This window comes from Schizophyllum commune (assembly GCF_000143185.2).
Source record: "Schizophyllum commune H4-8 unplaced genomic scaffold SCHCOscaffold_5, whole genome shotgun sequence".
Classification (NCBI taxonomy): domain Eukaryota; kingdom Fungi; phylum Basidiomycota; class Agaricomycetes; order Agaricales; family Schizophyllaceae; genus Schizophyllum; species Schizophyllum commune.
The window spans coordinates 757,057-782,495 of NW_026089542.1; the positions used below are offsets into that span (position 1 = coordinate 757,057).

The 25,439-nt window shown below is 57.7% G+C and overlaps 10 protein-coding genes across 10 annotated transcripts; 3 read left to right on the forward strand and 7 right to left on the reverse strand.

The window, feature by feature from the left end:
- Positions 1-61: 61 nt before the first annotated feature.
- On the forward strand, positions 62-1,914 carry SCHCODRAFT_02574675 (uncharacterized protein; the record flags this gene model as incomplete). The annotated part of the gene is made up of 3 exons (XM_003036428.2): positions 62-1,309; positions 1,361-1,523; positions 1,577-1,914. The coding sequence occupies 3 exons, from the start codon at positions 62-64 to the stop codon at positions 1,912-1,914; spliced, it is 1,749 nt and encodes a 582-aa protein (XP_003036474.1).
- Positions 1,915-2,134: 220 nt separating this feature from the next.
- On the reverse strand, positions 2,135-5,900 carry SCHCODRAFT_02249533 (uncharacterized protein). The gene is made up of 8 exons (XM_003037786.2): positions 5,353-5,900; positions 4,932-5,293; positions 4,683-4,876; positions 3,903-4,627; positions 3,675-3,852; positions 3,257-3,621; positions 3,152-3,207; positions 2,135-3,102 (listed from the first exon to the last, which is right to left on the reverse strand). The coding sequence occupies exons 1-8, from the start codon at positions 5,554-5,556 to the stop codon at positions 2,490-2,492; spliced, it is 2,697 nt and encodes an 898-aa protein (XP_003037832.1). The 5' UTR covers positions 5,557-5,900; the 3' UTR covers positions 2,135-2,489.
- A 14-nt stretch (positions 5,901-5,914) lies between these two features.
- On the reverse strand, positions 5,915-10,248 carry SCHCODRAFT_02621408 (uncharacterized protein). The gene is made up of 18 exons (XM_050345058.1): positions 10,084-10,248; positions 9,869-10,022; positions 9,726-9,811; positions 9,649-9,667; positions 9,477-9,598; positions 9,401-9,418; positions 9,337-9,341; positions 9,263-9,278; positions 9,175-9,205; positions 8,965-9,098; positions 8,741-8,841; positions 8,675-8,687; positions 8,580-8,620; positions 8,398-8,460; positions 7,760-7,777; positions 7,250-7,334; positions 6,523-7,196; positions 5,915-6,392 (listed from the first exon to the last, which is right to left on the reverse strand). Exons 1-18 carry the CDS (start codon positions 10,178-10,180, stop codon positions 6,063-6,065), a joined length of 2,007 nt encoding a protein of 668 aa, XP_050200407.1. The 5' UTR covers positions 10,181-10,248; the 3' UTR covers positions 5,915-6,062.
- Positions 10,249-10,748: 500 nt separating this feature from the next.
- On the reverse strand, positions 10,749-11,648 carry SCHCODRAFT_02621423 (uncharacterized protein). The gene is made up of 4 exons (XM_003037788.2): positions 11,450-11,648; positions 11,250-11,399; positions 11,120-11,198; positions 10,749-11,070 (listed from the first exon to the last, which is right to left on the reverse strand). The coding sequence occupies exons 1-4, from the start codon at positions 11,497-11,499 to the stop codon at positions 10,921-10,923; spliced, it is 429 nt and encodes a 142-aa protein (XP_003037834.1). The 5' UTR covers positions 11,500-11,648; the 3' UTR covers positions 10,749-10,920.
- Positions 11,649-11,949: 301 nt separating this feature from the next.
- Positions 11,950-14,949, forward strand: SCHCODRAFT_02621427 (acetoacetate-CoA ligase). Its single transcript, XM_050345059.1, has 12 exons — positions 11,950-12,506; positions 12,568-12,716; positions 12,763-12,854; positions 12,900-13,225; positions 13,287-13,296; positions 13,349-13,453; positions 13,510-13,675; positions 13,728-13,866; positions 13,915-14,196; positions 14,248-14,332; positions 14,381-14,681; positions 14,729-14,949. The coding sequence occupies exons 1-12, from the start codon at positions 12,185-12,187 to the stop codon at positions 14,837-14,839; spliced, it is 2,088 nt and encodes a 695-aa protein (XP_050200408.1). The 5' UTR covers positions 11,950-12,184; the 3' UTR covers positions 14,840-14,949.
- A 428-nt stretch (positions 14,950-15,377) lies between these two features.
- On the reverse strand, positions 15,378-16,939 carry SCHCODRAFT_02498270 (uncharacterized protein; the record flags this gene model as incomplete). The annotated part of the gene is made up of 6 exons (XM_003037789.3): positions 15,378-15,997; positions 16,053-16,115; positions 16,166-16,348; positions 16,402-16,461; positions 16,505-16,628; positions 16,697-16,939. Coding segments are annotated over 6 exons (1,293 nt in total), but the record flags the coding sequence as incomplete, so codon positions are not given.
- Positions 16,940-17,626: 687 nt separating this feature from the next.
- Positions 17,627-18,254, forward strand: SCHCODRAFT_02687401 (uncharacterized protein; the record flags this gene model as incomplete). The annotated part of the gene is made up of 2 exons (XM_003036430.2): positions 17,627-18,149; positions 18,202-18,254. 2 exons carry the CDS (start codon positions 17,627-17,629, stop codon positions 18,252-18,254), a joined length of 576 nt encoding a protein of 191 aa, XP_003036476.1.
- Positions 18,255-18,411: 157 nt separating this feature from the next.
- Positions 18,412-21,420, reverse strand: SCHCODRAFT_02498126 (heat shock protein Hsp90; the record flags this gene model as incomplete). The annotated part of the gene is made up of 12 exons (XM_003037790.2): positions 18,412-19,019; positions 19,070-19,224; positions 19,275-19,453; positions 19,506-19,917; positions 20,017-20,143; positions 20,193-20,215; positions 20,265-20,833; positions 20,884-20,927; positions 20,982-21,133; positions 21,181-21,195; positions 21,249-21,286; positions 21,334-21,420. The coding sequence occupies 12 exons, from the start codon at positions 21,418-21,420 to the stop codon at positions 18,412-18,414; spliced, it is 2,409 nt and encodes an 802-aa protein (XP_003037836.1).
- Positions 21,421-22,591: 1,171 nt separating this feature from the next.
- Positions 22,592-24,410, reverse strand: SCHCODRAFT_02621436 (Ribophorin I). The gene is made up of 5 exons (XM_003037791.2): positions 24,112-24,410; positions 23,852-24,055; positions 23,510-23,803; positions 22,907-23,456; positions 22,592-22,853 (listed from the first exon to the last, which is right to left on the reverse strand). The coding sequence occupies exons 1-5, from the start codon at positions 24,387-24,389 to the stop codon at positions 22,719-22,721; spliced, it is 1,461 nt and encodes a 486-aa protein (XP_003037837.2). The 5' UTR covers positions 24,390-24,410; the 3' UTR covers positions 22,592-22,718.
- Positions 24,411-24,530: 120 nt separating this feature from the next.
- SCHCODRAFT_02666435 (uncharacterized protein) lies at positions 24,531-25,174 on the reverse strand (the record flags this gene model as incomplete). Its single annotated transcript, XM_003037792.2, has 3 exons — positions 24,531-24,606; positions 24,671-24,974; positions 25,033-25,174. 3 exons carry the CDS (start codon positions 25,172-25,174, stop codon positions 24,531-24,533), a joined length of 522 nt encoding a protein of 173 aa, XP_003037838.1.
- Positions 25,175-25,439: the final 265 nt, after the last annotated feature.

Genomic DNA, 25,439 nt, shown 5'->3' on the forward strand with positions numbered 1-25,439 from the left:
GGGCGCTTGTTGAGTCGTGACGCGCCTTTCACTGACACCCACCATCATCTTGACCTCAACTATGCCTCCCCGGACCACCTTCTCGCGAGCCTGCGATGAAATCACGACACTGTTTCTCAATCTAGGTGTACCACACAGGTTTCCTAGCCCAAGATCTGCGAGCGAGACCCAAGGTCGACTCAAGCAGGCCTTGCGCTGTATGCCCTTGGAAAGCCTGGATGTGAACCCCTTCTCAATCGATAACCTAGCGGAGACGCTCGAATCACGCAATGACTCGAAGGTCGCCCTGTTCTGGATCCCCATTCAGGTACTCGACAAGCTGGGTGACCCGATCATCCTCGAAGGAGACAACGCAGCCGCGCTGCGACAGTGCGCGGTCGATTGCATCCTGCCTAGATGCACCCTAATCATCGACTGGCTGGACTTCCTCGCACCGCCAAATGCATATGTTTGCTGTAGCGCGGATAACATGCACCTCCTTGTCTCGAAGCTGCTCGCTGTCCTTCACAGACTCGAGGATAGCCTTGCACTCAGCGCTACACTGTCTATGCGGATGCACGCATTGGCCTTTAAGCTATGGTTCGGTGCGCCGACAGTCGGTTCGGGTCTATCGCCCAAGGACCTGGCTTTATACCATGAGTTCGTACTGAAAAGCCTTGCCCCTATGTTGGACATGACAAAGCTACAACGCTCTGGTGTTCCGAGCAACATCACCAAATGGAGGGACACCATCGCGGAGGCTGCTCTTGTCGTTGCCAAGCGCCCCCGTGCATTCTTTCGTCTTGCTGTTCGACGCATCGAAGAGCTCTTCATCCTGCCCCACAACCTAAGCTGCTTTGCATATTCTTACCTGTACTTCCTGAACTACTGCGCTGGCGACTACCTTGCTATACCGAATCACGCGAACGATGTCGTCCTGTCTCTCGTCCAGTTCGCCCGTGTATTCGGTGAACTTAAGTTCGGTCACCAGGGTGCCTGCGAGGCGTGCGGAGTCCTGTACCAGATCTGGAACACAGAGAAGGACGTCGGCAGCCGCGCGCTGTGCTGGGCGCTTCGCGCTGGCATCCTGCCGATCATGCTATCCCTACACCGCAAGGAAGGACACGGTCACTTGACGGACGGGCTCAACTTCATCGCCGAACGTTCAATCAGCGTACCCGTCGCTCGCGCGCTCAGACTGGGTGGCCCTGGGATATCCTGCAGAGCTGCGGGCATACCAAAGCATCTGGCAACTGCTATGACAGAATGCCTCATCGACAGGCCGAAGTGGCAGCTGGAGTATTGGCACCAGCCCTGCGGCTATGAGAAGGTAACGTGGCCCGACCTGCGCTGCGATGCACGTAGACTTACCTTTGTGCAGTGTTCTGCTGGGGGAGACACTGTGCACCCTTCGCGTCGTCTATACCATTGCTCGTGTTTGAGGAATTACTGTTCCGCCGAATGCCAACGAGCGCACTGGCCGGAGCACAAGAAGAAGCACACTCCCAATAGGTTGTCGGGCCCTCAGGAGACGATATTGCAGGGTGAGTCGATGCTGCATTCTCCTCAAGCCGTCGTTCTAATGATTATATACTAGGCGAACTCCCTTCCTCCGATGCCTTGTTTGTCTCCATCTGCGCTGATAAATATGTCTGCAAGAGCGCTCCTCGGCTCGTATCGGAGGCCCTTCGACTTTTCGTGCCGAAGATTTGGACGCGCCCGCCTCTTTACACGGTTGACATCGACTTTGCGAGGGTGCCTATGGGACACAAGGTAGTCGTCTCTCAGGGCGAGCCACATCAGACGGAGCCGATGGTCCGCGTCCGGGCTTCGGTCAACTCGTCAGTAGGCAAATGGCACGTAGCAATCGTCGACGTTTGCACCCAGTCACTGTCGTCTCTTCAGGACTCGTATAGCTCGGTCGCAGCGACGTAGTACTTACTCTCAACACAACAATGTCATACCCCAGGCGCATACCTCAGGCCAAATCTCCCTAAACCGATCGTCAAACTTGGTGAAATCGAGTCAATTCTGCGGTATACGTATCTACGCATTCCCCTATGTACAAGTGAAGATTTCTGTTGCATTAGGTCCCGGAGTAAAAAGGATATACGGTAAGGAGCGTTGGTGGCGCGCGCCAAGCGACCAAGCGCCAGGTATCATAGAGCCCATCCTACTACTACTCCGACACGCGCCACCTGTACATGTTCTTCACGGCTAGATTGCTGTACACGTAGTATATACGACGCGGGGGAGAATATATAGCGCATAACACAGAGACGGACTGAGACGGCGAGAGACGAGAGGAGAGATATGTAGAGAGAAAATGAAGACCAGTATGAACGACTTGGGCGTGGCGTAGCGACGCGCTGCAAATAATAAAAAGACCAATGTATACTACCAGCGAAAGTGAGCGAGCGACAACGATATGATAGGGAAAAGCAAGAGGAGGAGGATAATAATTAACTACGCGAAGGGGAGGAGAGGAGGGCGGGTGGACTGGAGCGTGGTCATGATGCGGGAGCGGCGTTCGACGAGGGCGAGCCAGCGACGGCGGGCGACGCGGACGAGTGCGCGGAACCCGCCTCATCGGCGCTGCCTACGGATCCAGGCGTCGTCGCGGCAGCGGCGGGGTGCGCCATGAGGTCCTGCGCGCCAAAGTTCGACACGTCGAAGGCGCCGCCGGTCGCGCCGAACTCGGCGAACGACAGGCCGTGGTCAGACATGTGCTCCGCCGCGGAGAGCTGCTCGGCCTGCATGGCCGCGTGCTCAGCGCCAGCGGCGGCGGACATGGGCTCGCCACCGCCAAGGTGCTCGACGTTCGGCGTCATGCCGGCGTCTGTGGTTGCGGGGGCATCCATGTACGAGAACGCGGCATAAGCGTCGGCGCTGAGGCCTGCTTGCGCATCGAGCGGGCCTCCCGTGAAGGTTTCACTCTGAAGCGCGGCGAGCATGCTTGACGTCGTCGGCGTGTGCGCCATCATGCCCGGGGCGCCGAAGGACTCCTGACCAGGCATGGGCGACATCGAGAAGAACTGCTGCTGCATGACGGGCTCGACGGACGCGGCAACGGAGTTCGTCGACAACGCAACCGTGCGGAGGACGTTCACAGAGATCCAGTCGCTACAGGTCACATTAGTCGTGATCGTATTCACCAAGGAAACAAGCTCACTCAAGGAACAGCTTCAGGATCTGAAAGGCACCGAAGGCAGGGTCGCTCCGGATCGTCTGGCACTTCGTTAGCGTCGAACACCCGCAACAGTACAAGTAAGCCCACCAGATCGCGCATGACCTGACTCGTCACATATCCCCAACGAATCAACACACTCCTCGAGCTCATCGACCCACGGTCGTCGCCAGCACCGCGACCGCCCATCAGGCGCTCACAGCACTTGTCCGCCCACGACATGACTTCCTTCACAGGCTCGGGCGTCTTCGCGAGCGTGTCCATGAGCGCGACGAAGTCCACCTCCAGGAGCTGCACCAGATCCTCGTGCCTGCAGTTGCACACCAGCGCGGACTGGTTCCGCACGGAGTCAAAGTCAACCTTTTGCCAGGACCGACGCATCTCGCCCAGCTGCTTTGGGTTCGTGAGTACCGTGTTGAGAGCTTGTATGACCTGGTAGATGTCCAGGAAGCGGACTGTCGGGTGTTTGTGAGCCAAACGCTCTACTATTGAACGAGGGACCACTCACGTATCAGGTGTCCAAACCTTGCTCCGAGCTCGACCTTGGGCTCGACGAATGTGTTGCCGTAGCTATCCAGTGCCGACACGAGTATCTTCTCCATTTTGATCGCAAGCTGACGCAGGCTCGCAAGCGCCTGCGACGGTATCGGCGTCAGCATCTGCGATCGTAGTATCTCCAATATCTCCTGCAGAGACGGTCAGACACGTTCGCCTTCACCAGAGACGAAACACGCACATCATATACAATAGCATCCGCCTTGGCCATCAAGCCCGCGATGGCTGGCGCATGCACAACTTCGCGATGGTTCCCCGTCAAGTTCATCCAGAAGTTGCGGAGGGTCATCTCGAACTGGTCGAAGCGGAAGTGGCGCACACTGTCGAGGATTGCATCCAGGTGATCCAAGAACCAGCCCCAGACCTCGCGCGCGGCGATGCCGTGCGGGGACGTCGAGTTCGCGCCGACGGCCTCCTCGATCTGCGGGAAGTTGGGGAACTGCCGCACCGAGAGGGTCGGTTGGGGGACCGGGTAGGGCAGCGGCCCGGACGGCGGCGGTACAGCCGCGGCTGAGGTCGACGCGAAAGCGAGCGACTGGGCGTCTGCGCCCGGGTGCCGTCGTATGGACGCTTGCGTCGCGGAGAAGTTTGGGCGCTGGGCCTGCGCCTGCGAGAGCGCAGTGTTTGCCGTCGGGGTCTTGTCAGCTAGATCACGGGGGAACGCGGCGGCCTTGTCTGTGGGTAGGTGCAGCGAATTACGCTTCGAGCCCATGCCAGAGTTGGCGCCATCCGACTCGTCCTCCTCTTCCTCGTCCGAGCCATCCGCACGGCCAGAACCACCCTCCTGCTCCTGCACCGCGAGTCTCGCGGCGTTCACCGACTGCTGCCCGGCGGTGTTGTTTGACTTGTGGATGTAGTCCTGCAGGAACTCTGCCTCCGTCGAGGTCGCGGGGCGGATGCCGCAGTCTGCCGAGTACGTCAGTTCGCCTCGCCTCGAATAAACAATGCACGTGACACGCACAGTGGTACTTGCTGTTCCCACGAACGCCCAGACGGCGCGTCTTAATGGTCGGGAAGCAGAGGCGGATCGCCTTGCCCAGCGTCGCGGTGTTGATGTGAGGGATCCCATACTGGTCGCACACCCGCCGGTACGAAAAGTAGAGGCCCTGCCGGGGCACGTTGCCATCCGGGTACGGCGCGTAGTTCGCCGTCAGCCTACGTACGATGATAAGGGTCAGGGGCCGCGGCGCTACAGGGGCAGGGCACGCACCATGCCTGCACGAAGATCTGCTTTGCGCGGTCCGACGCGCTCGTCGTCGTTGCCGCGCGCACATTTGCGGCGAGCTTCTCGAGCGCCTGGTCGTTGCTAACCGCGTGCGCGGCGATGGACATCCGGCCCATGGCGCTCGTCGTGTGCATCGTCTCCTGCGACTGGCCCAGGTGCATGTGGGGGCCAGTGGCATACATGGGGTGATAATCGGGCGGCTGCTGGCCGAGATACATGCCTATATCGTCCGTCTCCGATGAAGATGAGTGCACCGAGTCGGTATCGCGCGGGTAGGGGGATGCGGCGGCGCGAGCGCGCAGGTGGCTTGGTCGGCGATGCGGCTGGAGCGGACCGTGGCCGGGGTTCTAGCGAAGGGGGAAGACAGTGAGCGAGCAGCTAGCGGTGCGAGGGTTAGGGGACGTACGTGGTCGATGGGCATATGATAGCCCGCCCTGTACATATCTTCTGCTGCTGGCATGCCAGACATGTGGCCGTAGGCGCCCTGTGAAGACTGGGGACGCGACGCCGAGTGGGAGGACGCGGAGGAGAAGGAGTTGGAGCGGGAGTGGACGGGCATAAAGTCAAGCGGCATGTTGGCGGGCATGACAGACATGTTTACCGCTGCCATATTTGTTCGTTCGGGCGGATCGGTGCGATCTCAGGAGGTGAGCGGGTGGGGGAGGAGCAGAGGGGTGCGCGTATACGGTCAATTGACGGGCCAGCCGGCGGTGGAGAACAAAAATGAGGGACGCGGTTCAAAAAGGCACCCTGGGAAGAAAGCAGAATGGGATCAGGGCCCGGCTATAGGATATTGTAACGATTGTGGACGGCCAGCTGGTGGGCGGCGATGATGATGGTAAAGGGAGAAAGTAAAAAAGACCGAGCGGCGAATTGGACGGAACGACGGCGGACTCGCGTTGTCGAGCGGGTCGGAATCAAGGAGAACTTGGGCGACCGTTGCCAGATCACCTTTTATCGTCAAGGCGACTCCCTCCGCAAAAGTTTCAAATTGCCCTCGTGCGCCCCAGCCGCATTCAGCCGCATCAACCAACTCTATCCCGACTACACGTGTAGCAGTGGCAGCGCACTCCCAAATCAGCTACAGGTTGTCTGTGTCGACGATAGTCTACGCCATCACCCTTGTCGTCCCCGGCCCTGATACATGAACTTTCTGAACCGCTTGCGCAGCTTAGCATGGCCCTCGTCCCCCAGCTTCCGCGCCAACTTGACCCACGACCCCACAGTCAGGTCGCGCATCCCATACGGCACGAGCCCACCCCGCCCAGCCTTCCCTGCATGCGCAGTCCCATTCCCCTCGCGCAGTTCTTTGGGAAGATGCCGTCGCGGGACGGGGAGCATGCCGTCCGCCTCCCCTTGAAGCTGTTCGCGCGCGTACGTTACGTACTCGAGCGCGAACTTGGGCTTCCGGCGCTTGCTCGCCTTGCCCAGCTTCGGAATGTAGTACTGCGGAAGATGGGTCAGCATGCGCACTAGCGATGATCAGGAGGATGGGGTGAGAAACGACGAAAAGAAGGTCGGGCCGGGCACGCGCCACCTCGAGGGAAGCTACCTGCGCAGAAATTCGCCAACTCACCTGCGCGTAGCCCAACGGCGTCCACAGCGTATTCCGCCGACTCGGCGCTGACGGGTCCGAATGCCAAGGTTGTTGAAGGTGGCACGTCCACAATTTCTGGTATTTTTCCTCCTTGCACAACTGCTTGCGCTTGCCGTGGGCTCCGCGACGGTGCCCATGCTTCCTCTTGCTCGTACGGAAGACCGCGTCTTCTTCAGCAGTCTCGTTCGTATCGTCGTCATATGGTGCGATGTCGGAAGAGACACCGTCCGAGGCGTTCTCTTCGTCGAAAAGTTCCTCGAGTTCCGCGTCCTCCTCCTCGGCCCAAAGTTCCTCTTCCGGAGGTCCTTCTTGCAGCTCATCGTCCTGGCTGACTGCCTGAACGGGCGCAACCCCATAACCCTCGGCCCCAGTGACATTATACGCGTACACTCTGAAGGTAGGCACGTATGGGTTCGGTACCACGGACGGCCCCACATTGACCACCGCGTACTCGTCGAGGTCCAGCTTGTCCTTCGTCATCTCGCCAAAGTCGTTCACCAAAGTTTCCCAGAGGTCGCTGTTCCATAGGGGACCCGCCTGGTCTTCTTGGGAGTGCGGACCCGCAGATAGCACTGAAAGGCCGTCCGACGGCAAAGGTAGGTCTTCCGTCGGTGCAAGCGGTCCTTGCGTCATGTCGAACAAGCTCATTGACTCTATACCCTATTAGCCACTGCTTCAATACAGGCGTCGAGGTCTAGACACTCACCTTCCGTCATCTCTCCCTCGGCGTTCATTTCCCTCACCCCGTCCTCCAGGATGGGGTCCAAATCTCCCTCCTCGATGAAGAAAAACTGTCCTTCGTCGGAGGAGAAGCGAAGATGGCGCAAGACCCACACGTCAAAAGCGTCCGAGGGCAGCGTCGAGGCAGGAAAGGAAGGAAGCGTCGGGTGGACCGCAAAGCCATCGGCCATCCGAGAGGATTGACGCGAAGTCGAACCGTGGGTACGCGCGTAGACCAGAGTGTCCCGACGGTCAATGTCCGCATGTGATAGTATCCAGCGCGAGCATCATAGTGACATCCGAAAGACCATCGCATGGCAACATCCGTCGTGTCCACCGCGGTCGATGCACGAGGCGTAGCCGAGCGATTGCGGAGGGCGCGCACGGCATCCATGGACGTACAAAACATCCGAGGACGTACGGAGGGTGGTGATAGGCGTTCAATAGCATCCGTTGGTTATCAGGATGCCCCGGTCACATCGCGAGAAGCACGTACGTGATCTGCGTTCATGTGCTGGGAAGAGGGAATCGTCAGCATATCTCGCAAAGCAGAGGCCAAAGCACAAGAGTTTGTCGAAAAAGATCGATATAAGCAAACGGGCAAACAGCACAAGAGGTCAACAAAGTCACGGAAAGGCCATAATTGAAACAGGGACAAGGAAAGAAAGAATGTGATGAGGACGTGATGTAAGGTAAGCGGAAAGATAGAAAGGGTCGCTAATCAAAGATGAACGGGTCGTAGTAGCCTACGGATGAGCCTAGAAGGCTGCGCTTGTGAGAGAGCGGAGAGATCTGGGAGGCGGGATTGATGATGAGAGGACCATCGAGGCGGTTGGCTGCTTGCTCGTCAAGCAAGCCATCTTCCATCACGCTTTACAGGCAAGGACCGCGGACAGCGACGCCAGACCGTCGGCGCCACCATCGTCGCAGATATGGCTTCACCGCAGATATAGAACAAGGACCGCGACGCATCGGCCACGGCGATGAAGACGGACCGAGGATAACGGCGACGACACAGCACCGACGGCGGCGCCGTTGATGATCGCATAGACAGTAAAAAGGTCAAACAGCGAAGAAGGGAAATAAAGCAAGAGAAGGGGAGGCGAAGAAGAGGGAGTAATTAGGAACACTCACTCCATAGAGATGGCCCAGGATCGTGTCCTGGTATCGTAGACTCAACTCCGTGTAGCGCACGTGCTGGGGCGATGGTATTCGAGAGGCGCGTGAAGGGTAAGGTCAGGATAAGAGACCATCGAGGCGTTGAGGACGTTTTCACTGATTAGCAAAGCATGTCGCTGGCGAGCAGACCCACTTACGCATTCCGGGAAGAAATTGCCAGGCGAAGGCGGGACGTGGCCTGTGCAACGCATCAGCTACTTCTGAACGCCAAAGGTCGATTGGAACGGCATACCGCTGAGATACACCTAGCACAGTAGCGGTCAGCCTGTGTCAGAAAGAGCAGGGCAACGCAACACACATGCATGCCCCGATCGCGAAAGCCCTGTAGTTGCACAGCGAGCCAGTCCAGTTCGAGATTGCCTGGGTCAGAGTGGTCGCCGAATTCGCAGCCGCCAACCGCTGAAGGAGGGCGTCAGCAAGCATTTACATGATGCGTTCAAGCAGGAGTGACGTGTAGGCATTGATGCATAGCACGACGCGGTAAGGCTGGCAGTACGTAGGGACGGAGACGGGCGCACTCACCGTGATTTGAATCGTAGAAGTACATGGTATTGAGGGCGATGACAGCAATTTGGTTGGGTATCACCTCGGTCGCGTAATACGCGCCTCGCTGGAAGACCTGGAGGTAGTGAAATGGTATGAAGGACTTCCATATCCTGCGAACGATGAAGTCAGCCAAGACAGGCTTGTATGGAGGAGGGCACCCCCTACGCGGGGAAACGCAAAACTCACGACGCGAACTCGTTCGTAATGGCATTCGGTCCTGCAAACCTGGTGAGCCGGCCGACGAACGTGCAAGGGGATAGACACCTGAGCCTACCTGGCATCAAGATGTTCTTCACGTTGATTCATCAGTACTCAAACGATAACGGGACTAGGGAGACGGCCACATACATGGGCTGAAGCAGTATCATGTCAGCGGTTAGTTCAGTGAGCAATGATAGACCATGCTACTCACGCCAGACATCGTTATTCCCTATGTTTAGGGAAGCGGCGTCGTCAGCTGGGCGACTGGCATCTGCACTATCACGCACCTAGGCTGGGGACGACGGGAATGCCTTTGCGCAGGAATACTCTCTCCATCTTTGCCGCGACAGCGCGGTTGAGCGCATAGATTTCGTCGAGAGTTCGTGGAGTCTTCCTATCGTTGTCGTGCCTGCGCTGCCGTCAGCCAAGGGTCATCTGCGCATCGTTCTGGGCACGTACCGCGCGTTGTCTCCCGTCCCTATGAGCATATATGCGGGTCAGTTCACTCGGACGCATTACGGGTGCACACGACGCACATATGACAAAGTCTATATCGTCCGTCCACTCCTTGTTCAGGTAGTCCAGGGTGTAATTCGCCAGCCTGAGAGGCGAATCGCAGTCGCTGTATACCGATCGCATCAGCCGACCGCGTCGCGGCGCTGTGAGTGCGCCCACGCACGAGTACGCCGTCCCATAATAGCCCGAGCGATTCTTCTTCTTCCTGGGCTTCTTGCGGTGGCAGTCTCTCTTCACGGACGTGCCAGGCTTGTAATACGGGTCTGGATGGATGTCGGTGATGTGCAGGAACCGGCCAGTCAGTCTCCGCTGCACGGCTGGGAGATATGGATCGGCGTGAGCTTCCGCATAGACTGGGGAGCACGGTCATGGGCGCACCTGACGTCGAGGGGGCGCTCAGCGGCTGCTGGGCAGGCGCGGCGAGCGCATTCGAAAGCGCGGCAATGAAGACCGCCAGCGAGAAGGGCCGCATCATGCTCGCAGATGAGCGCACGAGACAAGAAAGAGCACTTGGCCCGGGTAGCACTGAGCGTCTGGGGCTGCCCCGGATGGGTTTCTGTGTGGCGGTAGGTCAACGACCGCGGCGGTCGCCTGCAGCGTCCTGCGCACGTTCGTCGAATGTGACGTTCATTGTGGAGAAATTTACTAAATGGGGCTCTGCTCGCGTGGCGCGGACTTGAACTTTCTCGAAGTTGAACTTGCCTGCACCTGGTGAGCTCTGCTGAGCTGCTAGCAAAACGCTTTCAGGGCTATCGCTGGCGGCAAACAGGTCAAGATACAGCCGGACCTTCATTGGGCTGCCGACGCGCTACGGTAGCGGGTGGCGCATCAGCTGATCCTAGCTCGCTTGCAACCCTGGTCGCTGTGCGACTCCGGCATCTTCTCAGAACAAGGCTCACCTCGCTATCGCCGCCAACAGCGCGCCAAGACGTCCATCGCTGGATACCAGCGCTTCTCAAACCTCTTGGCACTCAATAGAAAGCTTCCCGGATATGCGACCACGTGAGGAAACGCGGGGCTCGGACATGAAGTTCGTGAAGGGATCTCTGTCAAAGTGGTCTAATAAACAAGGGATGCGTGGTTCGATGGTACAAATGGTATGTCTAGGACGTTACGACGGTATTGGTTGTACAAGTGCGGCGTGAGGAAGGTGTGCAAGCGATTAACAGAGCGGATGACGACGACGACTGGAGAAACGGAGGGCGCGACGAGCGATCAATTGGAGACGATGGAACGCGAGTGGTGCTCCTCTGGATGGTCCTGGCCACCCGTTCGCTTCTGTTGATTGTGCAGGCCCAAGAGGACAGCGACGTTGTCATCCTTATTGAGCACAGACCGGATCGACTCCTCAGCCTGATGGCAGATCTATGGTCGAGTCAGAAAGAGGTTGGGAAAATTGTAGGGGGCGACGCACCCTGCTGTATCCCCCAGGCTGAAGGTGTGCACGATTTGCCGAAATGGCGTTGTGAACAGCGTCTGCTGCATAGCGACGTCTGCGGGGTATGAGTCAGCGCGAAAGCTATGAGTGGAAGCGCGCCACATACAGCATATGTTCGAGAGACGCGCGAGAGTTGGGCAAGATGAAGATGTCGTTGCCCCTCAAGTAACGATCGAACGCGGCGTAGGCAGCGTAGCCGGCGATGGAGGCTTCGTCAACGAAGTCACTGCCAGCATCAAACGTCGTCCGATCCCGCCTGCAGCGCGTCAGCAAAGGGGCGCCAGAGAGACAAGCAAGGTGACGCACATGAAGGATCGTGCCTCGAAGGACTGGGGCGACAGAAACTTGTCCATCATGGTTGGGCGCAGGGTATGAGGGTGTACGGTGGAGGTGATGAGCGCGGGAGTCAAGAGATGTTGTGATGCAAGCAGGCGCGGAGCACCGATGATTTATAGATCTGCCAAGCGGGTGACGGCTGCGGAGAACCGAAAGGGCTGTAGCGGCAAAGAGGAAGGGGCGGCTTTGATGTGAATGAGTGTGTTCGTGTCTTTTATAGCTTTCCGGCTAGCGTGCGGGCGTCGTGAAAGGCAAAGATGCGCCTCGGACTGTCGAGCCACAATTTATCTCCTTCCGGTTGCCCCTATTCATTTCGATCGACAAACGTGCAAGCGCCGACCATTATTCCCGGCTTCGCTCCGGCGCCGAGCCATGTCTCGGCCGGAGAGCGGACATATGCGAGGGGGCCCAGAGCTTCCTCGAATTTGCCAAGACCCCCTCGACAGGTTGACTTTCTCTTTTCCGAGGTCCCCCCAGCCGCCCATTGTTCTCGTCCATTGTTCTCCGTTTCTACGCAAGAACTCGGGAAAATACAGATAGCGAGCTCCAGCTTTTCATCGACGGACACACTCAGCGTGGCGGCCGCTCCTCTGCAGCGTTCTATCTGCTCCCATCTGCTCCCATCTGCCGTCTGAGAATCGCCCGCAATCGCGTCAAGCCTGGGCCAGCCTTCTTCAGCCCCGTACCAGCTCATCGCCGCTTCCGATGGCCGAACCAAAGGCTCTCTTTGTGCCCGACGATGCTGAATCATCGCCGACCCATCGCTTCATGCGCACGGTCAACGAGCGGTACAGCACGTCCCTCTCTTCGTACCGCGAACTCTACAAGTGGTCGACTGAGAATATTGACAAGTTCTGGGGCCTCGTTTGGGACGAAACGCACGTCCGAGGTGTCAAAGGCAGCCACGTCGTGGACGCGTCCGCACGCCCGCCGGACAACCCAACGTGGTTTAGGGACGCCAAGCTCAACTGGGCGGAGAACATGCTCGTGCACCGCTCGCCGGATAAGGTAGCCCTTGTCCAGGCCAGTAAGCAGCAATCCGTCCGCAAGCGCCGCTCTATTGCCTCACGAATTCTCCGCCTCTGCAGCTGAGCCTACGCCCGACCTCCCGCAGCCGCCGCTACGGAGGGCCACATACGCGGAACTATACAGTATGGTTGCAGACATCGTCTCGGCGTTGCTCTCGCGCGGATTCAAGCCGGGAGACCGCGTTGCGTCGTATGCCTCCAACTGCATCGTGGGTAGGCTTTCTCGGGTCCTGCCTGAGCTGACCTTGGCGTCAGGAAAACGTGGCGGCGTGTCTGGCAACTACCGCCCTCGGTGGCATCTGGCTCAGCGCCTCCGCGGATTTTGGCCCCGTTGGCGTCCTCGAAAGGTGGCGTGGCTGACGTGGCGCTAGGCACCGTCTGACATCTACTAGATTCGAGCAAGTGCAGCCCAAATTCGTCTTCGCTGTCGACGCGGTCGTGTACAACGCCAAGGTGCACCCCCACCTGACCAAGCTGAAGGCGCTGCTCGACGGACTCGCGGACCTGAACCTCGAAATTCCGACGGTTATCGTCGCTCATGTCATTCCGAACATTGTGGATACCTCCGACGCGTGGAACTCCGAATGGATGAAATGGGACGATTTCCTCGCTGAGGGTCGAGAGAAGAAATTAGGACGCGACCCGGATGGCGAGATACAATGGAGCCGACAGCCGTTCGACTACCCTCTCTGGATTCTCTTTTCGTCTGGTACTACGGGTATGCTTTCTTTTACCGCCCTGTTTACATCCTCGTTTCTGACAGCTTTACGCCAAGCCAGGCCTTCCCAAGTACGTTGACTTGCTATGGTTGCGACAGGACCCTGACCGAGACGCGCGGTAGACCCATCGTCCACCGCGCCGGCGGCATGCTCCTGCAGGCCAACAAGGAATTCGCGATCCACGGTGATCTACGCGCCGAGGACGTATTTTTCTACTATACAACCACGTACGTAACCGTCCGCGGCAACCGTATCTCTGTTCGCTGATTATGTACACGCGCAGGGGATGGATGATGTGGAACTTCCTGGTGAGCGGCCTGGCCGCCGGTTGCACGCTCGTGCTTTATGATGGCAGCCCGCTGCGCGACCCTGCTTACCTCTGGCGCTTGGTCGATGACCTTGGAATCACGTTGTTTGGCACCAGCGCGAAGTATATCGATCAGCTCTCAGTACGTCTGTCTCTATATCAAGCTCATCGGTAAACACCTTACCGCGTCACAGAAATCATACAAGCCTCGCGAACATCACTCACTAAGCACCCTGCGCCACATCTATTCAACGGGCTCGCCTCTCGCCCCTGCGCTCTTCGACTATGTGTACGAGCACATCCACCCGCGCGTGCTGTTGGGGTCCATCACAGGTACGCTCACCCTCTTCGTATGACGTTTTGGCTCACAGAAGTGCCCAGGTGGCACGGATATTTGCTCCCTCTTCGCCGGCATGTGTACCGCGCTTCCTGTCTTTCGAGGGGAGATTCAGTGCCGCATGCTCGGCATGGCTATCGAGGCTTTCACGCCGGACGGGAAGATCTCTCCGCCAGACGAGCCTGGCGAACTCGTCTGCCTGAAGCCCTTCCCATGCCAGCCCGTGGGATTCTGGCCCCTAGAAGGATTTGGTTCCGCGGAAGCAGTTGAGAAAGCCAAAGCGCGGTACCAACAGTCGTATTTCTCTGAATTCCCTGGCGTTTGGTGTCAGTTCTGATTTCGCTCCTTCACGGAAGACACTGACTTTTGTTTTGTAGACCATGGCGACCATATCATCGTGACCTGTTCTCGTGCTGAGAATGGTGGCGGAGTCATAATGCTGGGACGATCTGACGGCGTCCTGTGAGTCAGTGCGAACTTCCTGGTCATAACTCGCTAACGGCTCTGTAGAAACCCTGGCGGCATACGCTTCGGCTCGGCAGAGATATATGAGGTCGTCGATCACTGCTTTCACGGGCAGATCCTTGACTGCCTTGCCGTCGGACAGTCCATCGCGGACGGCACGGACGAGCGTGTTGTTCTCTTCGTCAAGCTTGCCGAAGACAAGATGCTGGATAAATCACTCGAGGAAGCAATCAAGCGAGAGATTCGCGCGCGGCGGACGCCGAGACATGTGCCGTCGCGTATCGTGCAGACCGACGCCGTACCGTACACCTTGAACGGCAAGCGCGTCGAAGTGTCCGTGAAGAAGGTATGCAAGTCGAGCTTCGTCTGCCCTCAGCACTGACTCGTTGTCAGATAATTAATGGGGCCTCGGTCGCAAGCGTCAATCCGGCGACGCTTGCCAACCCGGAATGCTTGGAATACTACAAGGAAATTGGGAAGAAACTCAGGGCTGAGGTGGCGTAGAATAAACTAGGTCAAGGACGAAGGGCCTGTACTGTATACTGTACACTAGCGACATACTGGAAATAGGTGGTGCGCCGTGTGCCACAAACTTGAAAATCGCATGGCTTTCCACCTCCGACTAGAAGAGCGTGCCTGCAAAGTAGCCTGAGCGCAACAACATGCTCGAGCGCGACTGCCCTTAGGGTGTCGGGGCCATAATCACGACCTTCTTCAGCTCAGGCAAGGGTCAGCGAACTTCATAGGGCAGGACGGCGCTGAGCAGCAGCCACTCAGAGTAGAAGTAACGTCGGGATGACCAGTGTGGTACCACGTTGACGCGTCTCTGGATTGACGCAACTCGACATGATAGAAAACAGAACTCTCATTCCTGACAATCTGCCTAGCTCACTGCCTGCCAACGATATCATAAAACTGAATTTGTGCCCGACGTCTGAGACGATAAACGTGTGATGGGTCACTGGTGAGCAGTGAAGTTCTCTTCTGACTGAGGCCATGATAACGACTTACCTGGTCGATGCCCTTGACCGAGATCAACCCATCAGAACATGTGGCTGATCCAAGGGTGACGCCGATGGCACGCGCGAGCGTGTTGATACAGTGTGCGCTGCAGACGACTGAGCTCCTCGTCGGAGGGTCGCGTGCCCAGTCGATAAACCGGGATATTCTCCATCTTCTCGATGTAGCTATTAAGCTTCTCGAGGTTGATGGCATCCTTCCTTACGTTCCGCCTCGCGTGGTCCCACTCAGGTATCTCGTCGCGAGTCAATACAGCCCAGCGCCAGAACTGACCTGACGTAGACCGTACGATGACTACTTGCGTCTCGAGGTCGTCGATGAAGTAGGCAGATAGATATTCAACGATTTCGCTCTCTGCATGCTTGAGCTGTCTTTTTGCAAGCGCGTAGACGTTGGCTCCGAAGGCGCGGCGACTTGGGTTTGGTTTGTCCTCCTCAAGTAGCAAGATGCAGCGATGATGAGTGACACGGCCACAGTTCCGTAGATAGCGTTCAACATGGAGGCCACGCGCGCCTTTGTGAGGTCGCTTCATGCGCCGACTCAGCGTGTGCATGATGACAAAGTCGGGCCTGCGTTCCAAAGCGTTCTTGTCTGGCTCAGTGACGCCGGATTCTGAGTGTGAACTTGCGCTATGCACTGGTCCTAGATGGATCATTGAGCACCATTATGGACTGCGAGTAAAACATCGATTACTGACGCGACTGCTTCGTTGCACGGCTAGCAATAACTGCAGCCGCCACATCGTCTTCGCCACCAACCTCTGTGAAATATGTCAATCTCGATCCCAGAGTCTACGGCGATGCTACGAACCAGGACCGCCAAGATACCCCCCTTCGCTCCCTCCACCGCTATCATTTGATGTCACCGAATGACCAGACGACGTGAACTTATCTTCCGACTCGGAGAGATGTATGCGCTCCTCCCGGCCAGCGCCTATTGGTCGGCCTCCGCGGCGATGTCCAACTTGATCACTCGCAGGCAGTACAAAGGTAGCTGCTAGTAGGCCTGTTATCGAGGAATTTGGCGACGCATGCGATAATTCTGACCTTGCTCCTCGTCTGCCCATCCAGGATCCCCGTCATCTTCCACCACATCCTCAGGCTGTACTGCGTGTAAGTAATGAGCGATATTCCGATAAGATGACTATACCTGCGCCTGCAAAGAACTTTGCTGACTCGATTGACGAGCAGCCTGTCGAGTCCAACGTGATGAACGCGTAAGTGCTGTCAATGATGCTGAATATGATCTGTTCTGAGCCATCCACGCTCTGGACCTGACATTCAGGTCGTGTTGAGGGATTGGGAACGCCGATGGACAGTTCCTTATGAGATCGCTCAGCACTACGTTCTGCATCCCATACGTGGGAGCCTCCAAATTGTTGTGGTTGTATTCGAGCGACGTCGCGTAACTGATCGCAGCCCTTGTGGTAAACGATGTTACGTAGGGGCGCGGGTGCAGGGGTATGCGTGTTCGGTGTCGACGGCTACTAGGATCGTGCATGATGGCGGCGCTGGTCAAGTTGAGACTGACAGAGATGGTGGCTTGTGATATCTCGCGGTCGGACCGATATCGATCCCATCGCAGCGCTGGAAGAAGTAGGTGATACGTACAGATGCCATGTCACGTACGCTTCATTGCCCGTGAGAGATTCAACAATCGAACCGAACAATGCCTGACGATTATAGCCCTGGCCTTCGCCTTGTGTAATTCATACCGTCACTTCGCACACCGTACGGGCGCAGCGTTCGTCTGCCACCTCGAGCACTAGCCCCGATGGAGCTGGCATCGCTCCTCTCTGGCGCAACTGCGAGCACTAGATCAGCACATTGTTCAGAAGATGGAAGATGGGAGCCACGGCCAGGTACGAGACGTGCCTTATAAAATCCTTGTCATATCACAGGCGGCAGCATCATGATATCCCTTCCACCGATGCGTCTGTGTCTTGAGCCGACGCCCACAGTAAAAATGCCCGCGAGCTCCTGCGAGGTTCAGGCAGAATATTCGCTTTGCTAAGGTAAGCACTGCCTTGGGGAGGCCCCGGCCGCGGCGGCGAAGGGTGGCTGCCGGCCCCCTCACCGAATCGGTCCGAAGCGCTGGTAGTTGTGAACGGTCCGTGGTGTTGTTTAAACAATGTCTGTCAATGTTTGTCCTGATGGCTGCGTCGACCCACGTGGCGAACAGTGGCTATGTAATCAGACGCACTTAGACGCTTGCTCTCGCCTTCACCGAGCGGAAACCGCATTAGTTCTGTCGCCCGACTACAACCCGACTATGTCAAGTGCATCAGCAGCGGCTGCGAGCAACAACGATAAAAAGCACGTAGCTTTCGCTCCCGAGGATATATCTGCTCAGCGTAGCACGAGAAAGTCGACAGGCGCCAAACGGTCTTCCCCCGCCTCGTCTTACCGTCCCAATGCGCCGCGTAAGGTCTTCGGGTTTCTGGTGACGGAAGACTGCATGAGAGCATACTATCGCCTCCATCCCGAGGACGTCTACCTCCCCAACTGGCATCCCGACCCGAAGAAACGTGCCTCCCAGATAGTCGCAGTCAAAGACATGCTCGAGTGGGATATTCCTCAGGCTTGCCGGGAACGCTTTCCTTCTCTGCCCCAATTCAAGGAGATTAGGATCGGCGTGACGGACGGGCGCCGGTACGGCAGTGCGGTCATTTTGGCGGACACAATCTCGAAAGACACCGCATCTCCTCCTCCACCTCACGTCATCGAAGAGGTGGCGAAGTTCATAGGTCAGGAGGGTATTGAGCCGGAGTGGTTTGTGGTAGATGTCACTGCCGGTTGGTCAGTGCAACTCCTCCTATACAGGCTCTCTGACTGACGGTCTTGTAGAATTGTGGCGTGTTTGGGTTGCAACTTCGAGAGCACTTCTGCAGGTGCCATAATCTCGGGGTTTAGTACGCATGAAGGGTTCGCAATTGCTCTGTACTTGTATTTGTCGAGACGAAAATGTCCAAAGCTCGTTTCCTTGGTCCACTGTTTTTCCTATCCCAAGCCCAATAGATATTGCATAAAAGTACATCTCGCAGCGAGCCACGACCTCTACAGCTCATCATGCTGCGCCTTTTCCACCACGTTCCCCTCTTCGTCCACCTCCTCCATCTCGATATGCACCTTGTCCTTCAACTCATCAGGCAACTGGATCCCCGGCACCCCATCCTCCTCCCCCATCACCTTCGGCGTCCCGAACATGCTCATATCGAACTCGGGCTCCTCCTCGACAGGCAGCTCCGGGTCCACCGGCGGCGCGCTCTTCACGCTATCGTCCGTCGGCGCGCTCTCCGACACCCCCAGCGAGCGCCTCAGCACCCGGTCCACGCGGCTGAAGAACTCGTTCGAGTCGGGCACGTCGAAGCCGGAGCGCACGAGCGCGCCGTCGATGAGGATGGACGCGACCTCCCGCAGCTCCTCCTCCTCCTCGGGGTCAGGCTCGTCCCCGAGCGCCTCGACGCGCCGGAGGAGGCCCTCGATGAGGGGCGAGCGCGGGTTGATCTCAAGCGTTTTCGCCTTCATGGCGAGCTCGAGCATGGGGTCTTTGTCCTTCGCGTGCGAGGCCTGGGCGCTCATGAGGCGCTGGATGTTGGCGGTGTAGCCGAAGCTGTCGGCGACGACGGCGCAGGGGCTGGTGACGAGGCGGTTCGTGATGACAACTGCGAATGTGTCAGCGATGGTGGGCAAAGGATGAGGGCATTGAACGGACCATCACGGACAGCATCCCTGGCTTCGCGGCGCAGGTAGTCAGTCAGCGGCTTGAAGCGCTCCTTGAGTTCCTGGAGCTTCGCCTTCTCCTCCTCCTCGTCCTCCTCGTCGCCAAACTTGAGCCCGCTCTTCGCCACGTCCTGGAAGCGGAGCTTGCTGCGCAGCGGTCAGTATCACCTTCGTCAAGAAGAGAGATCGAAACGTACTTGTAGGTCCGCATGTTCTGCACAAGAATCTCGTCCAGCGGCTCCACCATCAACAACACCTCATATCCACGCGCATGCAGCTTCTCAACGAAGACGCTCTTCGCCAGGTCCTCCGTGCGCCGACCCATCTCCGCGAGGTAGAAGATCTGCTTCTGGCCCTGCCGCTTGTTCTCGATGTACTGTCACGCACCCGTCAGCTCTCTCACACTCAACCCGGACCCGCCCACTCACATCGTCCAGGCTCACAAACTCCCTCTGATTCGTCGTAAACCGCACCAGCGCGGCCAGCTTCTCCCGATTCTTCGCATCCTCCACCGCCCCCAACTTCAAGATCGACCCGTACGTATCGTAGAACTTCCTGAACTCTTCATTATCGTGATCCTCGATCGCCGCGCGCTTCGCGAACAGGCCGATGATGTGCTTGAGGATGATCGACCGCAGTTGGCGCAGGAACACCGAGTGCTGGAGCGTCTCGCGGGAGACGTTCAGGGGGAGGTCCTCCGCGTCGACGACGACCTTGACCCAGGAGGCCCATTTGGGGAGGGCGTGTTCACCGAAGTCGGAGGTGATGAAGGTGCGCTTGACGAGGAGCTTGGTGTCCTTGCCGCGGGCTTCGAGGGGCTGTTGCCAGAATTCTTCGGTGCTGAGGGTGAATTAGTGAGTTATTTCAGGAAGGGGAAAGGAAATGGGGAGCGGGACGAGAGGGGAGAATAAAGCAAAGGGAGAGAAGGGTGCTGCGTACATTTTGCTTGGGAGGTAGACGATGGCTTTGAAGTTGACGCCGGAGCCTGCCTCGCCGGAAAAGTGATCCCAGGCCATGGGTTCCTCGGAGTCCTTAAAGAAGGCCTTGTAGAACTCTTTGTACTCCTCTGCGCAGAAAGTTAGTCGACGTTTTAATCGACTGAGCGTCAAGCGTACCATCGCTGATTTCCTTGGGGTCCCTGAGAAAGGATGAGTTCGGTGTCAACACGTGAGACGTAGTTGACGCACCTCTGCCAGATCGGCTGTTGAGAGTTGAGGTGGATCCACTCCTCGACGGAGACCATCTTCGTCTCGGGGGTCTTGGGCTCCTTCACCTCCTCATCCTCCAAGATAGCCTCATCCTCGTCCTCCGGCGTCGTCTGGTCCTTCAGCACCGGCTCATCCTCCTCCTCGACCGGCACCTCCTCCACGCGCACCCGATGCAAAAAAATCGGGAAGCTAGACGAATACGAAGAGTGCTTCTGCACCAGATCCACAATCTTATCATGCTTCAGATACTCCAGCGCGTCGTCCTTCAGATGCAGCGTGATCTCCGTGCCGTGCGCCAGAGTGACATCGCGCGGGTCGGGGTAGATTTCGAAGGATGAGTCGTCGGCGGCGGAGGCGAAGACGTGCTGCTTGGGGTTAGGGTTCTTCGCAGAGGGCGGGGGGCGAGAGGCGACCTCGACCTTGTCGGCGACGAGGAAGCTAGAGTAGAAGCCGAGACCGAAGGCGCCGATGAGGTTGCCGCGGCCGGTGGTGTCGGTGCTCTCTGCTTTGGCGAGGAACTCGGAGGTGCCGGACTTGGCGAGCGTGCCCTGCGAGGGGACGTCAGAGATGAGAGGACGAAACGAGATGTAGCGCGCACCAGGTTATCCCTGAGTTCATCGGCAGTCATACCGATACCGGTATCTAGCGACAGTATGAGTGGGCTTGTCCTGATCAGCGCGAGCGTACTCTACACACCAGTGATGGTCAGCGTCTTCTTCTCAAGGTCGGGAACGATGGTGATGTTCAGAGGTTCGGTAACTTGAAGGTCCTTGTTGGTGAGTGCGGTCAACCGCAGCTTCTCTATAGCGTCGTTCGCGTTGGAGATCAGCTCTCGCAAGAAGATCTCACTGCGAGGGGCTTAGTGGGTGATCGACGCGGTGGGGGAACAACCTACTTGTGGGAGTAAAGGCTAGGGAATGTGCGTCAGAGTTGGGAGCGTAGCGGTGCAAGCTGTTGGCTCACCTGTTGATGACGATCTTGCGCATACGGGCGACATCGCTCTGCACATTGCGTTAGATGCGTTCCCCCAGCGGTCAATGCTGCCCACCTGATAGTTGTACTTCTCGGCGCCAGTGTCTGCCCAGACACTGGACACCACCGCAGCGGCGGACAGCAGGAAGGGGAGAATCCTCATGGGTGCTCGGCCCAGCAGCAACAGTTGACCCTCCTCGTCGTTCTCCGTTAAATAGCCGCCCGCGCTGACGTGTCAGTCTGATTAGGTCCGCGGACAGAGCGGCCGTCGCGTCGATCACGGTCACGGGGCCGCTTCCCCTCACGCGTCGCCCACGCGTCGGTTGAATTTCGAACTTCCATCACCGTCGATCACAACCATCACCTCCTGGTCCGTGCGTCCCTCCCGCCCTATAAGAGGCAATTTATGACACCCTGATTCCTTACCACTCTGGCCTTTTGGCTTAGATCAAGTGTAGTATCTGTTCTTAAAAGTTTAACCACTTTTACCGAAGCACTGCTTCGTGTTATGGTTATCCAATTTTTGTCGCCCCTGTTCCCTGGGCTCTGCTTGCAACCTGGGGACGCGATGACCTTGCCACTGCAGTACCGGCTTGTGTCGTCGGGGGAATCCTTCACCTCTCCCTTTGAGCTCCACTGCATCCCTCGTCTTTCGACGAAGTGGACGGTGTGCGCAAATGGATTGGTCCTTTCTTTTTGTATTCTTCTATATACGTGGTGTGTTTTGAAATAGAAACTTCGTTGTGGCTGAAAATGTTGTTCTGGATTGGTTTCGGACGAGGTGGAAGTTCGGTGTGAGTCACCCAGGTTTTCCAGTTGGGAGCCCTTGGTGTGGAAGGAACCTGGCCATCATCATTTCGCCCGAGTAGTGGCGAGAGCAGGCCGAGACTTCAAATTCAAGGCCAGGCATGGTACTAAGTGCATCTGGATTAGAGCGCGTCTGCCTAGGATTTTTAGGCGCTATTTCAAATTCAACGCTGAGTAGGATTGTTCATAAATTCTATGAGAACGCGTGAAATCTTTCGAAGGCCCCGAAGAATTTCCACCTCGAAATGACATCAAGACCCACGGTGGATCTCTTTCGCTCGCGCCCCGCAACGAGAAATGCGCTCTTGTCCTCCAGATCACCCAGGGAGGTGAGCAGCCTCTGAGTGGACCCATCCCACCACGCTTCGGGGGCGCATAAGGGATGCGAGACGCTATAAAGCACGTTCAGCGCTGACCTCGCCGCTAAGATATTCTCCGAATATGAGATCATTGTGGATATCATTGTGCTTCTTACAGGATTTTCGTGAAAATACATTGCTTTTTCTGTAACTTTCGTGTAAAATCCTAGGCAGACGCGCTCTATTAGCCTCGATACCAATGCAGATCGAAGTGAAGCAGCGGATGCTGAAGGAGATCGTTGACAGGGTTTTACACTCTCATTTGCATTGAGACGCTGTGTAAGCTCTACACAAATTACTGTTTGCGCTGCTTGTGTATAGACAAATCTATCCGGCGAGCGTAGACAGCGAAGGTGAACAATCCCAACAACGCGGTCGCCACCGTGATGGGCTTTTTCAGATGGGCTGCAGTGGAGACCTTGTACGAGACCTGTACAAAACAATCAGTCGAGCGATAGGAGTGGAGCACGCAACATCACATACATAGATCGCCTGCGCGTGCTTCTCCGTGAGATCCTTGTACTTGAAGATCAGTTCGGGCCTTCCAGTGGTGTCGAGGTAGGTGATGTGCGTGTCGCTGGACTGCGAGATCGCAGGGAACGGCAGGACGTAGTCCACATCCGTCGCACCCTCAGGCAGCACGATCTTCACCGTCAACTCATCCACCACCGCCGCCGGCAACCCCAGCATAATCGGCACCTCCGCAATATACGTCCCCGTCTTTGCATCATAGCTTGCCGAGTCGCCCAGCGGCGCGTCCCACCCGAGCGTGAACGAGTACTTCCACCCGCCGAGGATCGGGTAGCGCGGGCGCATCTCGAGGAGGGAGAACTGGTTGGCGGCGCGCTTAGCGGAGGCGGACTTGGGCGGCGTGCGCAGGGCGGAGGTGGAGACGTTGCCGATTTGGTCGTAGTAGTAGACGTCGCGGACGCCCGCGGGGAGGTGGAGGGCAAGACCGGGGATGATGAGCGGGTTCGAGCGCTTGAAGTAGGCCTGGCCCTGGTAGTCGAGGCGGGAGAATTGGCCCTTCAGTCTATGGGGTACCTATTAGTCCAAGCATGCGCGTAAGGGAGGTGGCAGGCATACTTCGGACCGGCGTTGTAGAGCGTGACCTCGTCCTGGATGTTGAGGTTCGCGCCCCAGTGGCTGATCTCGGCGGCGCGGGTGTACTCGGTCACCTCGTAGACGGGGTAGTCGTACTTGTAGTGCACGACGACGCTCTGCTGCGTGCTCTCCGCGAAGTCCTTCGTGGCCGAGGGGGGGATCGTCTCGTAGGGCCCATACGTGATCGTCGCGCCGGACTTGGTCACCGGGACATCCTTCGTGAACGCGTCCAAGTTCTCTGGGGTCGTGTACGACAGGACGTCCGGCGAGGCGAGCCTGCGCGCGGGTGAGCGGAGTCAAGTAACATCCCCCACTACCACGCACCTCAGCTTCGTCCGCTGGACATGGGTCTCGTACGGGCTCACCACGAACAGGCCGGTCTTGTACTTGAGCGCCTGATCGTCCGTCTGCTTCGCGTGGTCGGGCCACGGCCACGTCGCATGCGTCTGCACGGTGTCCAGCACAAGCGTCAGCGCCGCGCCAGCCTCCACGCGCTCCGGCAGCACCACGTCGACCAGATGGACATCGCTGGCAGACCGCATTCAGCCTCCGCAGCACCCCGCCCTCATTCGCAGCACACATACCTCTCGGGATCCACGGGATGCTCCTTCAGCTCCAGGGCGGCACTCTCACCCTTCAGCTTCGCCTCGATCCAGCTCGTGTGCCCGCGATCTTCAGGGGTGAGCGCGATGGTGTAGGTGTCGGCGGCCTCGAGGGCCTTCGCGGCGTAGGTGGTCGTCACTTGGGTGACGGAGCCGCCAAGGTCGACGATGCGCACGACGGCAGTGTTAACAAAGGAGGGGGCGGAGAGACATGGCAGCGCAAGGGCCAGGAAGACGGCCGGCAGCGACTGCCAGAACATGGTGGTGTCGGTCAAGGGAGTATGGGTACGTGTAACGTGGCCATCAGACGCGTCGCTAATTTTGGAAGGCTTTGTTTTCGGACGCTCAAACGCACTCCCGGCGAACTATGGTACATTTTACGGCGTAAAACAGCTTTGCAACTATACACTATCCTCCTCCGCTTTCTGCACCTCGTGAATGACCTGAAATACCGCGCATCCCTTCGGTGGATTGCCTCTGCAAAGAGCCACGTCAGTCTTTCTTAATCGTTCCGCTTCACCCCTCATCTGAACCGACTCACGGCTGCATATTCATGAACACGCCACTGCCCCCACCCTCCGTCGCGCACGCGTAGTACGTCCCGCGATTCGTTCGCCCGTAGTGGTCGTAGATGAGTCGCGTGCCCGCCCAGCGCCAGGTTCCTCCCGTTAACGCGCGCGCGTCCGAGTCCGCTGCAACGAGCTGCAGCGGCTCGTTCGGCATGCCGGTAACATTCGCGGCTTGGATGGGTAGGATGCTGGAGTCGTTTGTGTATTGATATAGCTGATGCCGGTAGATGTAGAAGAGTGGTGGCTCGGCGACGAGGGTGAGGTTCCCAGGTGCGCCTGCGAGGTCCACGATGAATTCAGATACGTCGGGACGTACAGTGAATGTGCCACACACCTGGTTGCGCCGTCCCCAGATAGTCAGACCACCCCTTCTCGCCCTGAGACCGAGGAAATCTTGCACGCGCATAGCTCAACGAGTCCGCGAGCGAATACATCACAGACTGGCTGGAGCCATATGCTGGTTCCCAGAATGGCATCGCTTGTGAGACTATGGATAAGGCTAGCGCTGTGAGCAATGCGATGAGCATCTTGGGGACTCAAGGGCGTATACTGGAAGCTCGAGCGGGTGATCTGGAGGCCGTAGCAGGTTGCCGTCGTCGTCGACCATCGCGTATATGTATGTCGGAGAAGAGTCGGAACGAGAGTCGAGTCCCGAGAAGAAGCCAGGTATGCCCACGATGGGCTCAGGCAAGGTTACCCGAGCATTTTGCGGTAGGATGAAGGTCATGTGGGCGAGCTTTG